The following is a 24,609-nucleotide window of genomic DNA, read 5'->3' as shown; positions in this document are numbered from 1 at the left end:
TTTTTTTCTACTTTTACTGCAACAGTGTCTTTGTCTCCATGTCTAGTGTTTTGTCTTTGTTGTAATGAAATCTAACTCTGTTAATGTTATTCCGCATTTGACATGTGGCAGTCACCCATTAACGATTGCCTTCATGCTAAAGTCTCTTCTCTCTCTCTCTCCCCCGTCTCCTCTGTTTCTCCCTGGCTCTCTCTTTCAACAGGTGGGACAGTCAAAATGATGCGTAGGAGGTGCAGCGCTGAGTCGTATTGATGGATGTGTTAACAGACAGCGGTCTCACATTGATTGTGAAGACTTCAGAACCAGAGAATGCAAACGTATTGGAGAACACAGGTGAAAACTGTTCACTTTATAGAGTATGTGTGTATGTATAAATGTATTTGATTGAAAGCATGACGTTAAACCCGTATAAGGGCTTTTTTCTAATTAAGCCACGAAGATGAAAATACAATTTCTTCTTTTTAATTCTTTTTAAATATGATTTGAGACTCAGGTGTTGACCTAAGAGAAAAATAATTGAATCAATCATTCATTAGAATAAATGAAAGCTTTATAACAGATTTACAACTTCAACTGAAACTGCAATTTGAAGTAGCTGTCTAGAATTAGCTTTTCACTCTCAGTTTTTAAGCTCTTTGACGAGATACAGGAGAAGGTGAAACACATCCTGTCTTTTTTTTTTTAAAGGAAAAAGGGAAAAGAAACATTGGATGAAGCCTTTTACGCTATTGTTAATCCTCTCTCCTGATGCTTTCACATCTCAGAAATCTACCTTTTAGCATAAAAAAGGTGAAATTGTGAAAGAGGAAGCTGCAATTAATTTTTTCCCATGCACTCACTCACGTTTATTAGCACAGACAAATGAAGGTTTCGGTGTAAGATAAGAAAAAATAAGATTTATTGATCCCAAATCAGGAAGATTCACTTGTTACAGCAGCAGATAGTCAGAATGAGGTAGACCACAAATATGAATAAAGGATCAAATTAAATAAAAATACAGAGAATATGTACATACTATAACTTTTTTTATTTATTTATAGAGTTGTACTTGAGTAAATTGCAGTGTGCAGGATGATGGGATGAGGATTTATTGCGCATTCTGTATTTGCGCATTATGCAGCTTATATTGAAATAAACTTATATATATATACATATATATTGGCTGTTATAAGTTTATAGGCAGGTATGTAATACAATATCAATATGAGTATACAAATGGTATGCATTCTATATATTGATTTGGAATAATTTCAATGAAGAGTAATAAGTTGCAGTATTCTATGTATATACTATAACTATATACAGGAAACACCTCAATTCAGTATGCATCTTAATATCTCCATGATGTAAGCCTCTGAGTAAAAAAGTTAAAGTTAGCCCGGTGACATCTGCAGTACAGTCCGTTCTGTTCACTGGACTAAAATCCTCACTGTTGTTGTGCATTTTCCAAGACTCATTCAACCACTGCCTACTGCCCCCTATAGTTTACCTCTGCCAAGCACCACTGATCCTTAGATGAGGGTTATCTCAGTGTTTCAGCTCTGGTCAGGCTCAGTGGGGACTGACCGGTTCCCACTGTGAGAATCACACAGATTATCCCCCAGCACTAGTCTGGTCCTATGAGGCACTGAAAGAGAAAGGAGAGAGAGGGAGGGAGAATGAGAGCAGCAGAAAAGAGAGCGGTGAATGCGGCGCCATTGAGCAGGAATAGGGCAGCTCTCTGAGGAGGATGGCCATGAATCATGCTGCAGTTACTCACCACTTATTATGAACATCCTGTACAGGCTGGATTGATTCTACCCCACAACCACCGCCGCAGACGCCGCCATTCACAAATTGTCCTATAGTTGAGACGGAGCAAAAGGTAGCAGGCGGCTTCTGTGGCCGGGCCACCAGCTGGATGAGTGAATGCCCCGGGTGGCTGAGCTGCAGAATGGCTAACTCGGCATTTTGCCACTGAAAAAAGCCTCCGTGTAACAGGGATGAGGAGCAGGGAAGTTGGAAGGGAAGGAGATAGCGACCAGAAAAAGGGAGGAAGACAGGATGGAGAGGGGATGGGAATGAAGAAAGAGGAATGATTTCAGAAAGCCATTAAAAGGAGAAAAAGGCGACTGTCAGCTGTCTTCATTTGCACTGTACTTTATATTATGCTTATTATAAAGCTTTTTAATTCTTTCCACCACATGGCATGGAAATATGGATTTTATCTTGTGAGTAGCAGAGGCAGATCATAGACATTTCTTACAGTGTTCTTTTCTATGTTTGTCTTATTAAGATAGTGATGAGAGGAAAAAGTATGAATACGTGCATATGAGCACGTGTGGCTGTGAGTGCATGCGTGGCGTCTGACACACTAATAGATGAGGCCACAGTCGCCAACTTGTCTCTCTCCCCATGCCCATGACCATGTCCCTCCACATGGACTCGTCTCCCTGCAGGCACCTCACTGCAGGCGCCGCCTGGCACAGGACTGCTTACCTCAGGTGGACGGAGGCCCGAGTATCATGGCTGGAGAATGGGGGGGTGTTGGGGTGTGTTGGGGGGAGGGGGTGAGAGCTCCGAGCGCTAACTGGTCTGGGCTAGTTTGGCTGTGGTCAGGCTGTCTAGCATGGCTGGACTTGGCAGAGCTGGGGATCAGCAGATCACCACCACCTGCCAGCGGCTGGTGTCCTTCCATATGTTCACTGGTGGATGCCCATGCCAGCTTTCATGAGCTGTGTGACATCCAGGCTCGCTTTCTATTCGAGGAGCACGTCTTCTGATAACACACTTATGAAACTTGAAAAGTGTTAGAGCGATCTCAAAGTAAATCAATCAATCAATGTTATTGGTATAGCCCCTATTCACGAATCACAATTTGTCTCAATGGGCTAAACAAGGTGCGACAGCCTCAGTATATGAAGCTTGTTTTCCATTTATTAGCACATGAGCTGCTTTTTTCTGTACGCTAAGATATTGAAATCTGGCAGCAGTGAGAGTTTTGAATGTTTATCTTGTTTGCATTTGTCAGGGTGACATTATGCTGTACTGTATCAGTTAATATGAGGCTGCCGTTCCCCCTTTGACCTCCAATGTCAAACTCAATTTGTCAGCTACAGTCATCGCTGTGAGTGCTAGTGTGTATGTGTGTGTTTGTGGTTGTGTACCTGTCTGACTGACTGATCTGTGGCACATTCTGAACAGCTGAAGAGCTAATGGTCCAGCTGGAGACAGATGGCCTCTCGATAACACTATACCCCCCAGCCAATACTCGCACTCTATCTCACACACACACACACACACACACACGGCAGAAAAATTGCATGCACGCACACATGGGATAGGATAGATTGTTAATCCATTATAAACCCTGAGGAAACACATTTCTCAATATGAGTTTAATGTTTCACAGATTTTGAACAATCTTTTGGCAACATTAGGAGGCAGCTTAGGTTTCATGCAAGCATGGGGCGGTTAATTTCTCCCATTTTTTTTATTTCTCTTACTCCATCTATGTCCATCTATGCTTTTTTTGTAGAGTTAATGAAAGAGAAGTTATCAATTCTTTATATTTGTCTCATATGAGAACTGGTAGATTTTAGGTACTCAGATACCGGAAATCTCATTAATTATTAGTAATTGTAGCAATGTTTACACTCATGCCCCACAATGCAGTGAAGCCGGTATACCCAATGTGGAATAGGATATCTGTCCCGGCTCGCCACAGAGAACATGTGTCAGTAACATGTTTTTGCTCGGAGGTCATTTCGGCTCGCAGATTGAAGGGAACCGATGGCAGCCGCCTCGCAGTGTTGCTTCTGCAGCCTCTGACACGTCCCTGCTGTAACAGTTTCCCGAGAGCAAGAGGGAAGGTTTTCTTCATTAGGGATGACAGTAGCAAAGTTCTTTGCTTTTAGTAGGCGTTCAGGGTTGAACCAGTGCGTCTGCAGGCCGCAAAACCCACAGAGACCCGCTCTCAGGAATTTAATTACCTCGTCAAATCGCTCTCGAATCATCACCATGTTTAGAGATTTACTCACCACCAATAATATAGCCATGTTGAATACTCTTTTTTAAGCTGTACTCCCCTCAAGAATGTATCATTACCTCAGCAATGATTAGGCGGATTTATTCTAAAATGGGGGGAATTTGCTAGTTAACCTCATTGAACATATTAACTGCTGTGGTTTGTTTTTCAGTTAAAAATTTTTTTTCTGGCATGGTTTTAAAGAATATGTGTGAGGCAGCAGCTTGGGACTGTAGCGGGAGGCAGGTGTAGATGATATTGGTTATACAGTCTCCAACATATGGGCCTGTCGTGTCCCATGTGTACGTACCTGCCTCCTCTGCTGTCATCTAATTATGCAGAGCAAACAAAGCTATCTGCCTGCTGCTACAAGCCCACTTCTGTGGGTTTTGATTGTTACTCATCAGATGGATGTCTTCAACTGATTAAAACCTCGTCCCAATCGACCTCTTCAAAATCACCTTTCACTTTTAGCCATCACTGCTTGTTGCTGGAAACCTGTGTTGATTTGGGGTGTCTTGTTGCCTAAAGAGAAGAGCTGCATCTGCGTCTCCATAGATGAAAAGCTAAAAGGAGGGGGAGGTAAAGCAATATGACTGCATTACTTTAATCTACTGCTCTTGTGTCGGTGAGGAAAAATATACAATACTGCAGTGCTGTTGTTGTATATTGATTTTATCAAGCAGTTGATTTCTTTGCTAACATTATTTTTAGTTCGCTACTTTAGAAGTGACTTTTTCAACTCTCTCCATGGATGAGAGTTTTATTTAACAGATAATAATTCAAACAACTTTTATCTATTGAAATAACTGTTACATAATTGTACAATCAAAGGAACGAATCTGATCACTTTTATCTTTATCTCTCACAAACCGTACAAAGAATGCAGCAGGAGATTGTCCAGATCGGACAAAATCCCCATCACCAAAATCTCTTATGTCTCATTGTCTTTCCATGTTGTCATTTTCTTCAGCATCTTCTTCCTCTTGCTCATTCTGAGTTTTTTATATTCATCGCATTTGTTTCTGTATCATTTTAGAAACGTCATCAACGCTTCCTGTTTGCTGAGAATTCTTTAGACAATATCCTGCCATATTCTCACAAGGGGTCACCAGGACATTCTCCTGTGTTTACCAGAAGGCCGGCAGGTCCAGAGATGCTTCGCAGCAACTGGCTCACATTCTCACATTCTCACAGCCCCTCTGGATCATTTCTAATATTCAGAGTTCCGTGCATGTCTGAAAGCAGCTCTACACTCGTGGATGAGGCCCACTTTTCAGGAGGTTCTGTTTCAGAGAATGCTGCAGTGCTGCGCCTCTAAGCACATCACAGAGCTAATGATTTTGTTGAATGTTGCTGAACTTCTAGCAGCTCTTTAGCACTCTCACGTGTTAACAGGATGTGTGAGATTCATGGGTCTGTATTTATACAGTTCTGTTCTAGATGACCACTCAAAAACGCTTTTCAATACAGTTTTGTTATCCGCCCTTTCCCATACATCATCCAGTGCTAGCACAGGCGTCAGGGGTATAAATAAGGGGGATCGAACTGCTGAATTTATGCTTAGTGGACGACCCGCTCTATCTCCTGAGCCACAGCTAATTTGGTGTGAATTTATAATGGCCGTGTGAGCTTTTTCACAGTCTCGACTTTCACATCTGAAAATCAAACTGTAATGGGTAAGAAGTTGTCATTACCCAACTTGACATTGCTAATACCTCTTACTGAATCTAATACCAAAACTGACTTATTAATGTTTAAAGCTGGCATCACAAAATGACACTTTGAGCTCTGGGGGGTTAATTTACTGTAATTGCATTTCAGCAACCCAGAAGGAATGTCAGTGTAGCTACAGAACAAAAACAATGTAATTTAACTTCTGACTTATGGTTCAAAGACGTGAAGGAATTGAGATCTTTTCTTATTTTTTCCCTCAGGGGCATGTGAGCAGAATGCTGACCTGAGTCTGTGCGGGCTCGTTGATGCTGCTCTCCCTCCATCCTCACCCCGACCTGCTGCAGAGACGTCACAGCAGGCCAGTCCAACACACCAGAGGACCGCACCTACACCACCAACCCTGGCCCTGTCCCTGGCCCTGCCCCTGCCCCTCCCCCTGCCCCTGCCACTGCCCCTGCCACTGCCCCTGCCCATTTGCACTGACCCCTCTCTTGACCTGACAGCAGCCCCCTGCCCTTCCTCCAATGACTCTACCACTGTAGTCCCCCAAATTCCCCACACTCCCACTCCCACTTCACTTCCCACTCCCGCTGTGAATTCCTGGGGCTCAGCGGGAGACGCCGAGAAGACTCCTCATCCGCTGCCCATTGCCCTTCCACTGTCGGCCACAATGATGGAGTCTGGCACTGTGTCTGCCCTGACAGAGGAGTGTCTTCTTCAGCCTTCACGCACCTGCCTTGGCTGCTTCATTGAAACCTGTGATGCTACTGACCCCAATTCCATCCAGAACCCACCGCATGACCCTGACACTAACCCAGACACAGAGACTGGGCTAAGTGTAAGGATAGGGGATGTAAGCCGAGAGGACTTCTCAGACATTAACAACATCAGCATCCAGTGCCTGAGTCATGCAGGAGAGGCAGTGAGTCACTTTGGAGAACAGCTACTCTCTGACCAGCTACTAAGCTTTCCTCTGCCGAAAGCCCCAGGTGAGGGCAAGAGAGTGGATGGAAACAAAACAACAGAGGATTGTGATGATGCAGAGGATGATGCAACAACTAAGAACTTGTATGAGGGACTGTTGCTGGACAAAGTGAGCGGAGAGGAGGTTCTGTTGGCTAATGCCGGCCAGGACTGGGGCTACTTTGAGTCCTTCATCAGCGAAAGTAAGATGGAACTGCTGGACCTTTGTTCTAAGAATGAACTGTCAGTCAACCTCTTCTCTGAGGACGACGTCGACAACCTCTTTGATGATGAAGATGATGATTCAACTTTAAGCAGTGATGTCTGTTCGCTGAAGATTCGTTATGAGTCTTTCCAGGACAACATGAGGGAGAAAACAAATGTGCTCCAGGAGGAGACACAGTTCAACTTCTTCCCCAGTGTCCTGGCTAACTGTGCCAAGAAAGAGGAAGGAGTGGGCGTCCTGAGGAGGAGTGCTGAGGAGCTTCAGCCCAAAACTGATGAGCTCATCCTGGAGACCGGACAGGAAAGAAAAGCTGGGGACTGCAGTGGTAGGAGCCCTCTCGACGGCTCCCAGGGTTCACCCATGTCTACTCCAAAAGTCAATTACTTAATGGACTTCAATTCCACGGAGGAGTCGGGAGAATTCAGTGATGACAGCTCCTGCACGGGCTCCTCCTCAGACACTCTGCAGGAGGGCAAATTTAAAAAGGGCCACTCAAAAAGATTCCTCAGCCCCTCCAACCCACTGAACTATGGTTTACGCTCCAAGAGAAAGGTTAGATACAGCGATGATTACTTATATGATGTTGACTCGCTCGAGAGTGAGAAGAATGCTGAGAAAAAGGAAAAAGCTCCTGCTGGTCAGAAAGAGGAGGAGGATGTGGACTGGTGCCCCAAAAAACGACGGAAATCCTGTCGCAAGGAACCACCCGTGGTCATCAAGTACATCATCATCAACAGGTTTAAAGGAGAGAGACTCATGTCAGTGAAACTGGGAAAGTTAGACCCTTTGGATGCTACTGTGAGCCTAAACACAGACACAGTTAGCAAATATGAGAAACTGGCTCCTCTGAAGGATTTCTGGCAAGAGAGGCAAAGAGAGAGACAGGAACAGCTTAAGCTGGTTGCCAGAGATAAAAAACAACGCAGTTTTCATCTAAACGGACGCCATCATCGCCCTTTTAATTCTAGTCATCCCAAAAGGAAATACAAGATTGCAAACAGGCTTAAGGTTCAGAGGATTCATGCTGTGGAACAATCAGCAACAGCACAGGGCTCTGCTCTCTCTGATCAGGGCCAGGGAGGTGTCACTAAAGAGGAGGCCACCCCCATGGTAGGGGGAATAATAGCAGCTCCAGGCCTCCCAGTCACATTAGACACAAACTCCATCACGCACGCAGTCACAGCCAAGAGCCGCTCCCAGGAGAGGGAGGAGAGGGAGGGGAGGAGATTGGGAGGAAATAAAACAGTCAGGATAAGGAAATTCAAAAGCGAAGCAAGGCTGAGGAGCAAGAAAATTAAAGAGGCAGAAGGAGAGGAGGGGAGGAGTGTGACAAATGAAACGGATGCCTGTGTAGCTGCGCTACAGATTGAGAACCCGACTGCTGGGTTAGAAGAGGCAGGCATTAGCTCAACTACAGTCAAACCCCATTTTTCCGACAATACCACCCCTGCTCAAACATCTGAGGAGAAATTCTCCTTTGTTACGTCCACCTGCTCTCCTGATAAAGCTCCTTCCTCAGAGGAGGCGGGTGTCCCTGTCATCCCGGGAGGCTACCTGCAGACCCTGTTAGATGCTACAGACTCCTCTGGCGGAGCAGCTATCTCCTATTTCCCCCAGCAGCCCTCTAGGCAGCAGTATCCTCTGGGGCTATCCCTGGAGGAGAAACAGTTTTCTTCTCTGCAGCTCGCTCAGAGCTGCGTCCTCTCGCCTCCTTCTGAGTCCGAGCTCCAGCAGTCCCCCCAGAACTGCCCCAGCTTCCCCCAGATGTGGCACCAGCAACTCTGCGCAAGTCACAGCCAGAGCTTTGGGCCCGAGACCCCTGAGACTCCCATCTTACCCAACAACTTCCCAGGTGCCGTGCCCCTGACCGAAAACCTGCCAGTGTCTAACTACAGCCAGCTGAGCCCTGAGGCTGACAGGCTGCTTTATGACAAGAGCTACCTGACTGAGGCTGGGCTGCAGCCCGGGGTAGATGTGCAAGTGTGTCAGTCTGCCTGTGTGGACGGCCAGGTGCAATACCAGAGAGGGTCCTTGTGCACAGACAATGGCAGGCTCGTCAGCTATGACTCAGTGGGCTCTCTGTCAGCCTCCTCTAGCAATTACAGCTCCCTCAGCCTCAAGTCTTGTGAGCGAGAGGGTGAGGAGGAGGGCCGAGACAGCTTCTTAGCTCATTGCAGTCCAAAAGTGGTGATTCAGCAGAGTGTGGATGCCCTTACCCCACTCAGGGAGTCCTCAGACCTACTGGATATCTCCAACTTTACCCCTGACAAGTTCAGACACTCATCATTGTCAGAACTGTCGCCTCCTGAGACCCCCAACCTGTCCCCGCAGGTGGTGGGGCGTGAGATGAAGATATCGGGGAATGTTGGAGAATACCAGGATGTTAATGATATGACCATGGACTGCAATAGGGAAGTAAAGTGGAACTGTGATGTTATACAGCAACAAGAGCACACAGCAAACGCATACACGGTGGAAGACAGCCAGTTTCCACTGCACAACTTCAACAATCAGAATGTGTTATGTATAGATAAAAAGGAGCTGGGTGTTACAGAATTTGATGAACAGACTGGTGAGATGCTGACTGGAGCGAAAAGCATAAAGTCTAAGAGGAAAGGCAATTGCAAACAGACAGCTGCAGGACAGAGCCCAAAGAAAGTCAGGGCTCCCAGAGCTCCCAAGTCAGAAAAGGTAAAGACGCCCAAACAGAACTCACGTTCCACTAAAAAGATAAAGGCTATGTTAGAGGGTAAGGCAGCAAAGAACCAGGCAGGTGGTTGTGCCACGGGCCTGACTGACAGTAGCACCACTGGGGACTGGTCTGGCAGCGGCTGGTCAGAGAGCAACAATCTGGTGGGGGACGACCAGAGAGAATTTGAGGAGCCCTCCAATATCCTGTCAAACATTGTCTCTGGCATGGCTGAGGTCCAAAGGTTCATGATGGCCTCCATTGAGCCACTGTGGAATCCCATGTCGGAGGCCTGTATGCCCTCCGAGGCCAATAGCCTCAACCTAAAGACCCTCAAAATCTTGGCAGGCACAGAAGCGGACCTGAAGAAAAAAGGAGCTGCGCTCACAGGGGCTGGGAGAGGCCGAAAGGCTGGGGGAAAGGGAGGAAAAAACCAGGCCAAATTCAACCCCTCTCATCCCTTATTCCCTCAGCTAGCACTGGGCTGTAACATGTTTGATAAACCCAACTTTATTAACCCTGGGCCTGCGCACAAAAAGCTGTACCGCCACAAGACCAGTGCAAAGTTCCCTCGGATTGAGACACTGAAGGGGAAGCGAGGTGAGAGGGACCCAAATAAGGACATAGCACTGATGACCTCTTTTGAGAAACTGAGGTAATATTTTGTTATCAGCTGCTGTTGCACCCCCCTCTCACTTTCCCTCCCACTACCTGCTCAGCCCTCCCTCCCAAGCATACCTACACTGACGCTATGCCAGAGCTGCATGAGTACTATGTTCCCCCTGACTACTCCCAATTCCTTTTAACCCCCCGAAGATGAAATTAATATCTGCATGAAAAACTTCTTGTACTTTGCAAACTACCTATTGAGTGATTGTGTCAAGCTTGATGAGATTTGAAACGACCATGGCTGCATTTTTCTTGCTTTTGTTGTTCCTGCTTTGTTTGTTCTTCTTATAGTCGTTTTTGGTTATATTTTTGTCTGAAAAAAAAAAAGAGAATAAGCCTTGAAACAGTTCTGTCGCCTTTTTGAGAAATTTTGTTTTTGTATTTTCTCAGCAGAACTAGCTCCCCTGAATTATGTATTTATTCCCCCTTTTTCCCTAAAGATGTAGCTATATACACAAATGCATTGAGTGACATCTACGCACCCCTCCTCATCTGTTTTTGTATGCAGAATATGGATGTCCTGTTGTTGCTGTCCTTCATACACTGCCTGGCTCATTTCAAGAGGGAAACTTACAATTAATGAGCCCTATGTATGCCCAAGACATCTTGAAAACACAAGATGGGACCATTTTGTATTGACGACATATCAGACAAGGTTTTTTTCCCTCAAGGTGGGAATGACTCCCCATTTATTCCTGTTATTCTTTTTCGTCTGGGGTTTAGAGGAACTGGTTGTCTAAATTTACATTTTTACGCCTTGCAAATTCACAAAAGCTCCACCCTCAGAGTATTTTTGTCAATGTTGTTGTACAGGGACATGCAATATTTGCAAAAAAAGATGATTATAATCTTAAAATCAATGTGCCAAAAGTAACAATGCTGTGTAAATGACCTCTTATATATGTGTGAATATTGGCTGTTCCTCTTTTCTATCCATTGGAATATTGGCTGCTCGGGCTGGAGACTCCTTACAGAGACTTGCCACTACAGGAATTCTTTATTTGGGACTTTTCTCTCTCCTCCGATGAAAGGCACCAACAGCTGGCAGTGGTACACCACCACTCACTAAACCAAATCAGAAAGACTCTGAATTCTCCTCGTTTCCCCCACTTTGTTTGCCAAATTCAATTTACCTCAACATCGCCTGGCACTGAGAAGCAACAAAAGAGAGACAAAGGGGAGATGTGCTCTGAAGGCTACTGTAGAGGAAGAAGATGAAAAAAGAGATGTTCAAATGAGCTTTCTCTGGACCAAGGAGAACTACAGGAGAGTGTAGTGCAGATGTTTGAGGGTAAGCTAGGAAATTATTGTCATTTGTCAGAGGCAGCGCCTCACTGAATACCTATTTTGTACTGGAAATTCAAGGTGGTTTATTACTCATTGAGATTCTGATGCACGCATCAGTCATGAATGGATATTACATTTTTGCAGTTAGATTTAATGTGAATGTGAAAGCAGTTTTCAGTACAAATGGAATCAGTAATCTTGTAAATGAAGGAAAGCATGTATTTAGCTCCACTTGGGAATCTTACTTCTATCTTACCTGAGACGGTAATTTAAACAGTAATTTTTTCTTGACATTCTCATGTAATTTATTTCTTAACGCTGCCATACTCAATAAGTTGTTTCTCTGGTTATTTTGGACCATTCTGTCTCATAATGTGTAAATTAACCTAATTTTGAAGGTACCTTTCCTTTCTGTGTTGTCTTTTATAATCATAATCACAAATTTGGCAGAAAATATTGTCAAAGTCAAGGCCAATAAAGGAGAAAATTCTGAAAATAGAAATCTATCGGTACGATCTGATCTAGTGGATTCCTGCACCATTTATATTAATAACTTGGGGGATCGACCACCTCAACACTGCCCAGAAATAAATCCAACTTAAAATGGAGTTTACAATCATGTTTAATCTGCCATAAAGTGTTTTTATAAGATAAAAATGTCACCTGGTTTTACAAGTATACACTTAAACAATAGGCTTATATTTTATCTTTGAAAGCTAAGTATTATTTAACAAATATAGCAGTATAACATGAGACTGCGTGGAGATATGCAGACAAACTGAATCTTAATTTAAAAACAGCCTTTGTTACACTGGATATGGTAATTCTGATGCACACGTGATGGTAACTGATTGCTTGCATATGGCAGCATTCATAATCAATCTTTCTCTGTCTCTTCTCTCTCTCTTCTCTGCCATGATCCTTTGTTTCTTTTCTCCAGTGTATCAGGGTTAGGACCAAGACAAGCTGCTGATGGGAAGCTCCATGGGCTGCACGCCCATTTAGTCTGCCTTCTCTCATTTCTGCCTATTGTCAAATTGAATGTACTTCTCTGAGTTCATAGTTTTTTCTCTTTGTTTGTTTTCAAAATGTGCCACTGTTGAGCTGCCTCATGTTAATGGTGCTAAGAAAGCTGACAATTATTTCCGTTCTTTCCTTTTATTTCTCTTTTTTTGTCTTTGTTTTTTTTTTTTTTTTTCCCAGAGTTAACAAAAAAAGAAATGCAAAATAGATTAGGTACCTAACCCTCTTTATGAATGTATATTATACTGTTATGTTTGATGTATTCACTTCATGATTCTTTGACAATGATTGGAATTACTTTTGCTCTTTTCATTAAAAGATTACCGAGCTTTATATATACTGTCTAGAGTTGTTACCAGAAGGAATCTTAATGAACTCTTGACACTACAAAATCTTGTATATTTTTTGTGTGCCAATTTGTAACATATTTTGTAAGTGTATATTTTTCTTAGAAAGTGCTGTGAAGTATTTGTGTGTGTGAGTAACCTTTTATGCGCCTCTGTGGGCAGTGGAAAGGATATACAATGACAAGTTTCTGGTTTTAAAAACCAAAATATGAAAGTATCAACAGAAAACTAGAAATATTTACATTTTGTTGGGAGTTTTGTAATAAGACCATGATCTTGTTGTGAGAGTGTTGTGTTACTGTGCAAAACACAAATAAGCAAAGAAAAAAAACATGAAAACTCAGAAAAAAATATAATTTGTGAACAATTTGCTGTTTTATAGATTTTCATGTAAATTATTTGAGCATTATTTTGTTTTTTGTTTCGTTGTAACTGTTGCAAAGGTTTTAAATATTTGTGATCAAGCCTGTATGGTGATAATGTAATATTGGTAACTTGCTGAGTTTTGTAATAATGTTTATGGAGTAAATATACAAATTAAAATAAGATTTTGAATGCTGCTTTCTGAAGAGAGTTGGGTTGTGTTTTTTACCGCCCACGACTTGCTGTAGCCAGTAACTACGGCATAAAATCTCCATACTATTAGCTCCTTTGAAAACAAATTTTATCCATTCAAAATAACAATTAATCCTACAAAATGCTAAATTAATATTACAAACCGCTAACTGAGATTTCTGGAGTGAGGTGTAAGTGGCATATCATACACTCCCTCTGCCACAGCGATAGGAATATGGAAGAATATAATCTGCTGTATTCGGTGCTTCGTCTTTTCACAAAACGTGTAAACATAAATACAACTTCAACAATTCCAATTAGCCTGTCCCTATTTGTTACAGTGGAAGTCTGGCTTTGGCTCATGTTATTTTAATGTCATATCTAATTAGCACTCAGGCCCCGGCATTGCTGGAGTGACTGCTCATCCATAACTCTGAGCTGGGCTGCAGTGGTCCACACTGCAACTCATTCTGGCATGCTTAATTGGAGCTGGAGATACTGTCTCAGACCATAAACAGATCCTGTGATGTATGCCTCCAAATTTGTCAGGTGGTATTAACATTGTTTTTGTTCCCTAGTCACCCATAGCAGATAAGGGAGAAGGCAAATTATAAGACGGATCGTCTACAGCGATGGATGAGGTGCACCTGTGGTTATTATGTTTGTTCCGAGTTGTTTTGTCAGTGTGCGTTCACGTTGCATTAAGAGTCGTAGGCGACTCTCTCAGTAGAAGAGTTGTTTATACATTTGTTTATTTATCATTAGTGAGAAATGTAACACTTAAATAGAATCTGTGCGTCTATATCTGCAGTGTTTTGTACAGAAGACACATAGTTACTTATTGAGTCAAATCACGAGAACCTAACACAATTACTCAAACACATTTTTGTTTGGCTTGCACATTAGAAGAAAAACATGCATTTACATCCAAAGCTTTTTAGGCAAATGTGATGTGTAAAATGCAGTAATATTGAAGTGTAGTAATATCTTAGTACAATAGCTTTAAGGCACTACTGAGGTTTTCAACCCCCGGCCATTAGCCTCTTGTGGTTTCACTGAAAGGTTATGTATTTCTGGGTGTTAATTAAATTGGGGAATTAGGACATTTTCATGAAAACATCTATGTGATTGCTGCAACTGTAGTTACAAGGTAAATTTTTTGCGGGTTTAGTTTAAAAACAGCCTGTGAGCAGTTGCCCCCCCACCACAGCTCAGGGGTCACGACTGTGTCTCTACTGACATGCTGATGTATCAATACTGTCCTACCTCCACCCACTCAAACTTCCAGGGCCTGTTAAAAGCCTGCAGTGCTTCTCCCTCCAATTCTAAAGATGAGTTGGATGTTGGGACCTAGTTTGACCGCAACATTTGTTTTTGTGTGAGAATTAACAAAACTATGTGATAGTGTTTGTAAATTGAAATTGATATCCCAATTTAATTCATTTAATTCAATATGTCTTTACAAATATAAAATGTCCCATGCTGTATTATGCATATGCTAATCTCAGATACAGATTTCCTTTGTCCTGATACCTAAATTATTATTTGAAAATAACAATACATGTTGCTGCAACAACTGACAAAGAATCATCACATTGCTAATTGTATAGTCGCAAAATTTTTGAAAATATATAATTTCTGGAACATTTCTATTCATTGTTGAAACTATTGGAAGTTGAACTTTGAAGAAAGTCGTTTTTTGCACTAAACTGTCCTTTCAATTAATTTAACTTCTTGATTTGACAAGAGATAGATTTGGAGTGTAGCTTTTTTATTTATACATTTTAGGATGATCTCCCAAAATTCTGTCCAACATTTTGGGGGTTAATCAATTTAGGACCTTACACATTTATTTTATTTAATTTTTTTGTTTACCTTATTAAATTGCCTTTCCATGAACATGCACGTTAAGCAAGAGAAGACGCTTTAAATGAAGTGCATCTCTTTTGAAGATGTATCAGGGGACATTGATTCATTAACACCACTAGTTTGAGAGTGTGAGATTAAATAAAACATTTAGGATGCAGAAATAGTATTAATTTGATTTTAACTATTGCACTTCTTCCATTGCCATCTAATAATGAGACTCAGATATTTCCTCTATACCATTATCATATTCATATTTTATTTAATTTTGAATATACTGTACCACAAAATGTCAAAAAATGACTAAATACTACTATGATAATGATATAATTGGCTACTTTATAATACTTATAATATAATTGCTGCAGTTTATGATGTGACATAAATCATTGGACTCTACTGGATAAATACCAGACATAATTAGGTTCATAAGACAGATGGTATTGTTAAAGCAATGGAACGACGATGTACGTTGGCCATTTAAGGACACTGGTGTTTACAGATATTTGTCTTCCAGGCTGATTCTGCAGAAAGTAGGAGTATTTATATTTGCAGCCGCGTCGTGGCGCTATAGCTGAGCAGAGTCGCACCGTCCAAAACAAACATCCTTTTCTTTCTGACGCTTTTATGAGAATACATCTTTGTATTGTTTTGCCCTGCGTGGTGTCTGTCAGGCAGACACAGTGAACTGGCTCGGCCCGCCTCCCTCGCTGTGATTGGCCGCCGCTCAGACAGCTCAGCCTGAGTTCATGAGTCGGCATTGGTGCCGTGCCCGTGTCTGCCTGCCAGACTGAACCCGGGGGAAAGTACGTGTGGATTTCGTCGGTTTCCGGAAGATCATTGAAGCTTTTCGAAAAGAAAGAAAATGGAATCCTGAAATCGCACTTAGCTCAACATTCGAGCGTTTTTCATAGAGTGGCAGAGGAACAACTGGGCTGTACGATCACATCCGAACATCAGTGAACAGGTAGAGCATCGGTGTCAGAGGTGTATCCATCCTGATGGCCTTTATTTTCATCCGCTAGCTACTTTTAGCTGTTTGTTGCTAACGCTATGCCCGTAACGTCATTAATTGACATCGTCTGCTAAGTTAGCTTGCGGTGGTGCTAGCTGTGATGTATTCATAATGACACCCTCGTGTTGTAGTTGGGACATTGCCACGATTGTATCCTGACATCAGCTATATTTGTGCTAAATGTGTGTTTACGTCAAGATAATGTTACCGGGGACTCACATCAAGAAGTTACTAGCTAAGCTACTATTAGCTATCGCTGGGTTTCTCATTGGTAGTGAATGAGGTTAGCCACTCGGCTAGGGGTGAACATGGAAGCTAACTCACTGTAGCGGCGTCTGTGAGCTTTACACAATTAGGATGTTTGGTCAGTTCATGAGGCTGTTTTAAGACTCTTATATTCGATTAAATCTCACCACAAATACAGGTCTCATGTACAGTCAGCAATAATGAGAGTGGACAGTGTTAGCAACCGTGTACGATGCTAATGTCCTGCTAGCTAACGCAGGCTAAGCTAGATGATGCCATTTTGTTTTTATCCCGACTTTGACCAATACTGTTTTCAGAAGGGATCCTGAAACACACTCTATATCAAACTATTCACTTTAATTATGAATATTACACAGCCATTTTTGTTTAACACGCTGAGGAAAAGTCCACTGTACGCCACTGTAAACACAGTCTCAACTACCCAGTGATGCATATGTTGTTAGTCTTTGGTTTACTTTTTAGTCAGTGGATTTTAAACAGGTTAACATTAGTTACTGGGTGGATTTCCCCTTATGATTCTGTGTTGGATGTGACCCTGGGTTTAGACCCCAGTTTTCTCACTGGCTGATGCTAAACCACATTTACAGATGTTAAATTAAAAGAAATGTGTATTTGGTTATGAAGTTCTTTTTTTGCCTTCTAAAAGGGAAGCACTCAAACTACTTTAACACAATTTGAGTAGATCCAGAGTCAATTGTACTCGGTGCATCTGCCTATTGTTGATCTACAGCTGTCGTTGTTTCTGATGCAGCAGCTGGATCTCGCTGAAGATTGGAGAACGTCCCCTCGATCTCCCTCCCTTCTGAGTCAATGGAGGGGTCTGACAGTTCGGAGCAGAGTGGCAGTGACCAGCCGGAGTCACAGCGCAGAAGGCAGCTGGACCGCCTGGACAGGGAGGAGGCCTTCTACCAGTTTGTCAACAATCTCAGTGATGAGGACTATCGGCTCATGAGAGACAACAATCTGTTAGGAACCCCAGGTAATAAGCATTCAATATGAGTACACTAGTAATGTTTGTAAAAGTAATCTTTAGGTGAGTGATGGACATTTTTCGGATTTTAAAGCAACTCAAAGGGTATTTTAGTGTCATTTAGAAACAGGTAGGGCTGGGTATTGTTATTCAATTCCTAGTAGGTATTCAGATTGAATTAGAATGAAACAAGTCGGATGCCTGACAGATTGTTTCAACAGCTGTGAGCAGGAGATAGTATTCATTAATATTTTATATAGTTTTACATATATTTCCTTGTCACTTTAAACAAATACATCCTCCTCATTATATCTTCTCTTACTCCGAAGTTCAATAAATATAAACAATTTTTTTTACCTATTGATGAAATCAATGTTATCCTTTCATATTCTCACAACTCATACCTGCCCAGTAGAAAGAGACGTAACAATAAAATTAAATCATAGATGCATATCATTTTGGATTTGTCACTGCTCAAAATGCAAAAGTCTACAGACTACTGAAGACCCACAATCCGTTTCTGTCCCAGGACAGTGGCAGGGGGAATGTAAGTTTGGAACGTCCTTTAGCGGAGCACCCTACAAGGAGAGGGCAATGAATGGACAGTGACATGCCCTGGTAAGTCTGGAGGTTTTCAGTATTGTCCTGTTGATGTGTTTAAAGACAACCAAACAGATCTATGGGCCATCATATCACAGAAATTAAACCATGGTCATTTTCTTTTCTTTTTTTAGACCTTTTTAATATTTTTGCATTTGTTTTATCATAGTTCTCCTACCTGCCAGATATATAGTGGAACAGTTTCACTCAAGCGATTTTAACACTTTCACTGTATCAGAACATGTGTGTTCTCATTATAGGAAGTGCCACTGTCAATTCTTCCAAGCCACCTCCCTTGTTTCTCACCCAGCAATAGCTGGCTGTCAGATTTGTGAACAGGAGTTAAACATGTAATTTGAAAGTAACCATGTGGGTCGCTGAAAGTATTTTTTCTTTCTCTAATACCAGACTTTGGTCCTGTTTTGTAATGTTTCCTTAAGGAGAGGTAACGGAGGATGAGCTGTTTAATAGACTTCAGCAAATCAAAGATGGTCCAGACCAGCCAAATAACAACACCCCTAGTACTGACGTTGGAGAAGAGCCAGCTGGTAAGTTTGACATTTAGCTTTTTTTTTCGACTCTGTGATTTACGGTCACAATCAGATAAGTTTTCTCACTTGTTATTTCTGCTGTGTTTCAGTACAACCAGAAAGCTCAGAGGATCCGGCCGGTGGAGATAGTCTCCTGGACTGGCTAAACACAGTGAGACGCACCGGCAATACAACCAGAACTGGACATCGCGGAAACCAGTCATGGCGGGCAGTAAGCCAGACCAACCCAAACAGTGGCGATTTTCGTTTCAGCCTTGAAATCAGCGTCAACCGTAACCTGGCCGAACAGCAGGCAGCTGCCGAAGGGGAGCAGGAGTCTCCAGAGGGTCAAGAACAAGAAGTAGTGGCCAGTGCTGAACCTCAGGTCCCCATGGAGACAGAAGTGGTGGAAGAACCAGTTGTAGAGGAGTTGGCTGTCATTGTGGAGCCAGAGCCTGAGCTAGAAGAGGTTGTTTCACCAGAGATTTTAGAAGAATCTCCCAGCTCACCTGCTGCCTTGCCAGTACAACCCCCACTTTCTCTTTCTCCACGCAGAGGTCAAAGGAGACCCCGTAGCAGAAGTCCAGAACCACGAAGGACAAGGGCGCGTACAGCCAGGAGCCGTTCCCCTCTGAGCTTGGATCAGCTGGATGGTCTCCCTAATCCACGTCCGGCTCCCAACTCTCAAGTCCCTACCCCTGCTACCAGTTCTCCCCCTCTGCCTCAAGTAGAGGGAAGTTCACGGACTCGACAGCATGTTCTTTCGAGGCAAAGCATAGCTGACAGTGATGTACAGCCATCTAGGGCAAGTGCCGAATCTGTCCCAGAGGTCCAAAATGTTGAAGCTCAGGAAGGAGAGGCTGCTGGGGGAGAGGCTGGTGCAGCAGGACGCCGTCCACCTACTATTATGCTAGATCTCCAGGTGCGTCGTGTGCGTCCAGGTGAATATCGGCAAAGAGACAGCATTGCCAGTCGTACCCGCTCACGCTCCCAGAACTCAAACAACACATTTCTTTATGAAAGTGAGCGTGGTGGATTTCGTAGGACTTTCTCACGCTCTGAGCGTGCTGGTGTGAGGACCTACGTCAGCACTATTCGCATCCCTATTCGAAGAATCTCTGATGCAGGTTTGGGAGAGGCCACATCAATGGCTCTCCAGTCTATGATTAGACAGATTATGACTGGTTTTGGTGAACTTGGCTACCTCATGGATTCAGACTCTGACTCTTCAGATTCAAACCGTGGAGCCAGCACACCTTCGGATCTGGGTGAAACCCTCAACAACCCAGAAGCTACTCCCGCTGCTGTTTCGACTCCTGCTGCCGATGTTGATGAGCCGCCTGCAGCTGCTGGAGTCAGAGCACGGACAGTTGAGACTGATTTGGTTGAGGGACTTGCCACGGCTCCGCCGGCATCTGGTGGCAGGGCTCGACCTAGACCAGCTATCAGTTTAGAGGAGCCCAGCTCGCTGCCCTTCCTGCGACTCGCCCACTTCTTCCTTCTAAATGATGATGATGAGGACCAGCCCCAAGGGCTTACTAAAGAGCAGATTGACAATCTCTCCATGCGCAACTTTGGCGAGACTGATGCCTTGAAAACTTGCAGCGTCTGCATAACAGAGTATGCAGAAGGTAACAAGCTACGTAAACTACCCTGCTCTCATGAGTATCATGTGCACTGCATTGATCGCTGGCTCTCTGAAAACTCAACTTGCCCCATCTGCCGCAGGGCTGTCCTGGTGTCAGCCAACCGAGAGAGTGTGGTGTAGCTCACAACAGACTACAGGCCTTTTGCCTCACCCTAAATAATCTAATATCCCATGTCCACGAGAGACTCTTGAGGAAATGTGTCTCCACTGTTGAAATGTATTTCCTTCATACCATTTGTGAGTTTGATCATAATGCAGTTGCAGGTTTGATACGGGGTGCTCCATGTAGTGTCCTTGGGACATTTTCACTCTCTAGTAAGACTATTATTAATGCAGTCCAAAGTTAGACACAAGCAATGCATGTTGTTTGAATCGACCTGTAGTGACCAAGCAGTTTTTTGCACTGCGCCAAACAATGCGCACAAGCAGATCTGTATCTAATAAAGAATCCCCTGGTTTTAAATGCTGCACACCTGCAGGTAGTTCAGGCACTTCAACTTCTTTTGTATTAGCTCCTAAATGGCGCCTTTATATACCATAAATTGGGTAATGGTACAAGTCGTAGATACACCAATTCAAAGTATTAGCTGTAAATAAGCTTGTATAAATAATTTTGAATCATACTTTGTATCATTGAATTGGTTTTGGATTGTAAATTACCTGATGAAGATTAGGTTAGTGTTGGCCTCAGTTACTCGATCACAGCATCCAAATTTGGTGTAAAACAAATAGGTGATATCGGTGTACACATCAGAATTATTTAGAGATCGTGATGTCCAAAGGGTGTAGGACATGAATTGGTTTGACATCTACAGTGTGACTTGTTCTCTCTCTCTCTTTCTGTTTTTCGCTCACCTGAAAGAAACAAACTAATATTTTGGGAGTGGCTTATACCATGAAACTTCTGTGTGACTTGTATTGATAAAAAAAAACATTGTTGTATAATAATAAAGGGAACGTTGACTCCAGCTAGATTACTGTTGCAGAGCACAAGTTTAATTTGGATTCACAACATATTCCTGATCATTAAAATGATTGAGTAGTATTCATGCCAGATCGGTACGTCTTTATATTGGTAGTAGATACTGGATTTGATATCAAGTTGTTGGCATGTGAATTTCCCCATCTCAAAGATATACTAAGGCATGCCATATGAGAAATTGAAATATAGTTGCTTTTGCTTATTTGCCCCTTGTGTAAAAGGACCTTTACTTTTTAACCGTATGATTTTACAATCATTTTTTGCCAACATCCATTCACTACTTTTCTCAATCTTAATTTTGCCACAAACAGGGATTATGTTTATGAATGATCTGATGAAACAAGTTGTCTACACAGCTTTTGTTTTTTGCAGATTGAAACAAACTGAAACGTAGACCTGCCTCCTCAACTCTGCCTCGTACAGTTGACAAGTTATTAATCTACTGTTTCGGATGTCAGACTTTCTGAAAAATAGTCTGAAAATAATGAACATCGTTGTCTGTCTGTCTCATACGCTTGGAAATCAGGACGCTTGGCTCACTGTCCTTTCCCTCTGCCTCATGAGCAGACGCTCCATATCAGTGTGTAATACAAGGCAAAAGTGAAAGTAGTGGATTACAAACGATGATATAAATGTATACCATTCTTAAAAACAGTTGTTAAAGGCTAAAAATCTTAAATGAGGACTTATTACGTTTTAAAAATGTGTTGAAGTTCTTTTTATTTTATGTAGAAGTTCTGTAGGTTTTAATAGCACTGTTGAACAGGAACACTGGCTGAAGGAAGAAAAGTGCATCACTATTAATGCCACCCTGTCATGTTTCTCGTTTCACTGTTTGATGTCTATACCACGATTATTACCTCCCTTGTCGGGACAAAGTTTGAACGCAAGACATGGTCATTGTTGAAAACCATAAACATGTAAATGAAATGTATGTTCCCCCTCAGGCCATGCTTTAGTTCTGGCCTTATTCTGTGACCCACCCAGTGCAGTATGTTAACTGGGTGTTAAAAGAAACTAACCGCTGAATTAAAGTTGTTATGCTACAAACTTTCCATCATGCATCCCGTCCTCTTTCTATGATGTTGGATAACTACTCCTTCATGAAATAACCATTGTGTAAGATTTAGAATTTTCTAGTTGCAGGAATTGATTATAATTTGGGCCTGACAGGCACTGACAAACGGTGAGGCCCTATTGAAATTGTAAGGATTATTATAATTTTAATTTTTTATTTAAGTATTCTGAAGGAATTTTTTAGGGGCGTGGTAAAATGGCTAAACGGTGCCCCCCCCGAGACCCCTGGAACACATTCATATTGACCAATCTTCACAAAATCGATACACAGGTGTAAAATGACCAGACAAACAAAAAGGTCTGGAGGTGCAATTTTAAGCACGCAACAGGAAGGCTGCTATTTTGCATTCAGTGGCGATTTACCACATTTTTACTTTGAGGTATTTGTCCCAAGGCTTACATCAGATCAACTTCAAATTGATGTGTCATCACAACAAGATGGAGATACAAACTAACTCAAAGCGCTGTCTCATGATCAGAGTCCAAGCCTGAACAGCTCCAATGTCAATATTTCCTCAGGGTCATAGCGCCACCTACTGATAAGTGTGAAAATTAAGTTGTTGTAATTATTTATTTTTTTCAGGCAAAAGGCAAACGAATGCAACGCTTCAAAATGCATGTGCTCGGGCCCGCTCAGTGCTGCTTTGCAGTCCTAGAAATTTTAGAAATTGTATTTTATAGTTGGTACTTTCAAGGGTTGAGCAATCCTGGTTTTAGTATATATTGGATTTCATATAGGTAATATCTAAGAGCTACAACAGTAGTCAATAATTTGGTTGACAGAACATTTCTGATTGAACAGCTGATCGATCAACTCTGGAAAAACTGCCAAAAAACGTAAAGGTACCAGTTTCAAAAATGTTAAAACTGTTATTAACTGAATATCTCTGGGTTGTGGATGGTTGATCCAATAAAACAAGACATTTGAAGGAGAAATGATTTGCTCATCACTGACAACAAAGTAGTTCACCTGTGGGGAGACAGATGCACCAATTATTACTATTACAATTTTCTTATGCCTTACAAGAATCACAGTGTGGGACACATTTCTTTTAATATAATTCTGAAAATTCATGCAAAACCTTCTAGTTTATATTCGGTGATCAAATGAATGACATATTGTTCCCATCAACTAGCACAATGAGTAAGGGTCACTCACTACTCATTAATCAAATCAAACCTTCGGCCTCCTGAACTTTTACTTTGAAGGTGAGCTGTCTCTCTGTCCCCCTCTGAATGTCCTCGTTCAAGTTTAGCTTCTCAGGTTGACTTCCACTTCATGCACAGACCAGGTGAGGCCTCACTACTGCACGAATCTACAACAACAACAAATCCCTGGATCTTTGCTGCTTCATTTCCAAGCAGTTTGCTGTAGCTTGTTTCCATGTGATGTCCTGAGGCTGCCCCCTGCTGGCTGCTCGGTTCCTCTGCTGCTCTTGCTTGGTTTGTGCAGCTTGTGATTAACTAAAGTTGTCCATAAAAGAAAATCTTTATTATCCTTCAAGGGAAATCTAATGTACAACCAGCAATCAGTGCACGACAAAAATAAACCAATATATACAATGTCAATAAAACAACTAAGTAGCAGGGGGAAATGTGTTTTTATTTAATGTTGTAATCATATACTACTTATTTTATTGACTTTATAACAATGCATTGTATATTGTATTGTATGTGTTTTCAAATTCCGAATTGGCAAAGTTAGCATTGGCCTAACTGAAGCTATAAAATCCATTTATAATAGAATATTTATCTAAGTTTCTTGTCCATTTGTCAGTTGTTTGTTCTTTGTCTTCTTGTTTGTAATGTACACGGCCCCTTTTGAATGAATAAAAGTAATATAATACAGTATAATGAATAAATATCTGAAGCAGACAATGGAAATACTCAAGAAAAGTAAACCTCAGAATTCTGGAGCACAATATTTGAGGGTGCGTACTCGGTTAATTTTCAATACAGACCAATCAAGATTTACAAAAGAAAAATACGAATGTGCTCAACAAGCCACTGTCTGCAAATGATTTTAAAATAAGTAAAAATATCTATTTAAAATAAGATTAATACAACTTAAAAGGAATCTCACTGTCATGCTTATTAGTAAATGAAAACCAAAATGATCATAGAACACCTCAATGTTAAAGTGATGCTGAAAAAAAAGTTGCTTGACTGATCCACAATAAAACATTGACAATCACAAATTTTTCAAATTGAA

General features: G+C 42.1%; 2 protein-coding genes across 3 annotated transcripts; both read left to right on the top strand.

Annotated features, from left to right (window-relative positions):
- The first annotated feature begins 251 nt into the window (after positions 1 to 251).
- nexmifb (neurite extension and migration factor b) lies at positions 252 to 10,220 on the top strand. The gene is made up of 2 exons (XM_053429444.1): positions 252 to 333; positions 5,944 to 10,220. Exons 1-2 carry the CDS (start codon positions 252 to 254, stop codon positions 10,218 to 10,220), a joined length of 4,359 nt encoding a protein of 1,452 aa, XP_053285419.1.
- Positions 10,221 to 16,084: 5,864 nt separating this feature from the next.
- On the top strand, positions 16,085 to 22,375 carry rlim (ring finger protein, LIM domain interacting). 2 transcript variants are annotated; one of them, XM_053428558.1, is made up of 4 exons: positions 16,085 to 16,275; positions 17,345 to 17,569; positions 18,601 to 18,708; positions 18,801 to 22,375. In XM_053428558.1, exons 2-4 carry the CDS (start codon positions 17,401 to 17,403, stop codon positions 20,456 to 20,458), a joined length of 1,935 nt encoding a protein of 644 aa, XP_053284533.1. In that variant the 5' UTR covers positions 16,085 to 16,275; positions 17,345 to 17,400; the 3' UTR covers positions 20,459 to 22,375. The 2 variants fall into 2 exon arrangements, with proteins under 2 accessions (XP_053284533.1, XP_053284532.1); XM_053428557.1 differs by having other exon boundaries at positions 17,342 to 17,569.
- Positions 22,376 to 24,609: the final 2,234 nt, after the last annotated feature.

Source organism: Pleuronectes platessa, chromosome 8 (genome assembly GCF_947347685.1).
Source record: "Pleuronectes platessa chromosome 8, fPlePla1.1, whole genome shotgun sequence".
Lineage (NCBI taxonomy): Eukaryota > Metazoa > Chordata > Actinopteri > Pleuronectiformes > Pleuronectidae > Pleuronectes > Pleuronectes platessa.
The sequence above is the reverse complement of the archived record's forward strand: the minus strand, read 5'-3'. Positions and strand labels throughout refer to the sequence as shown.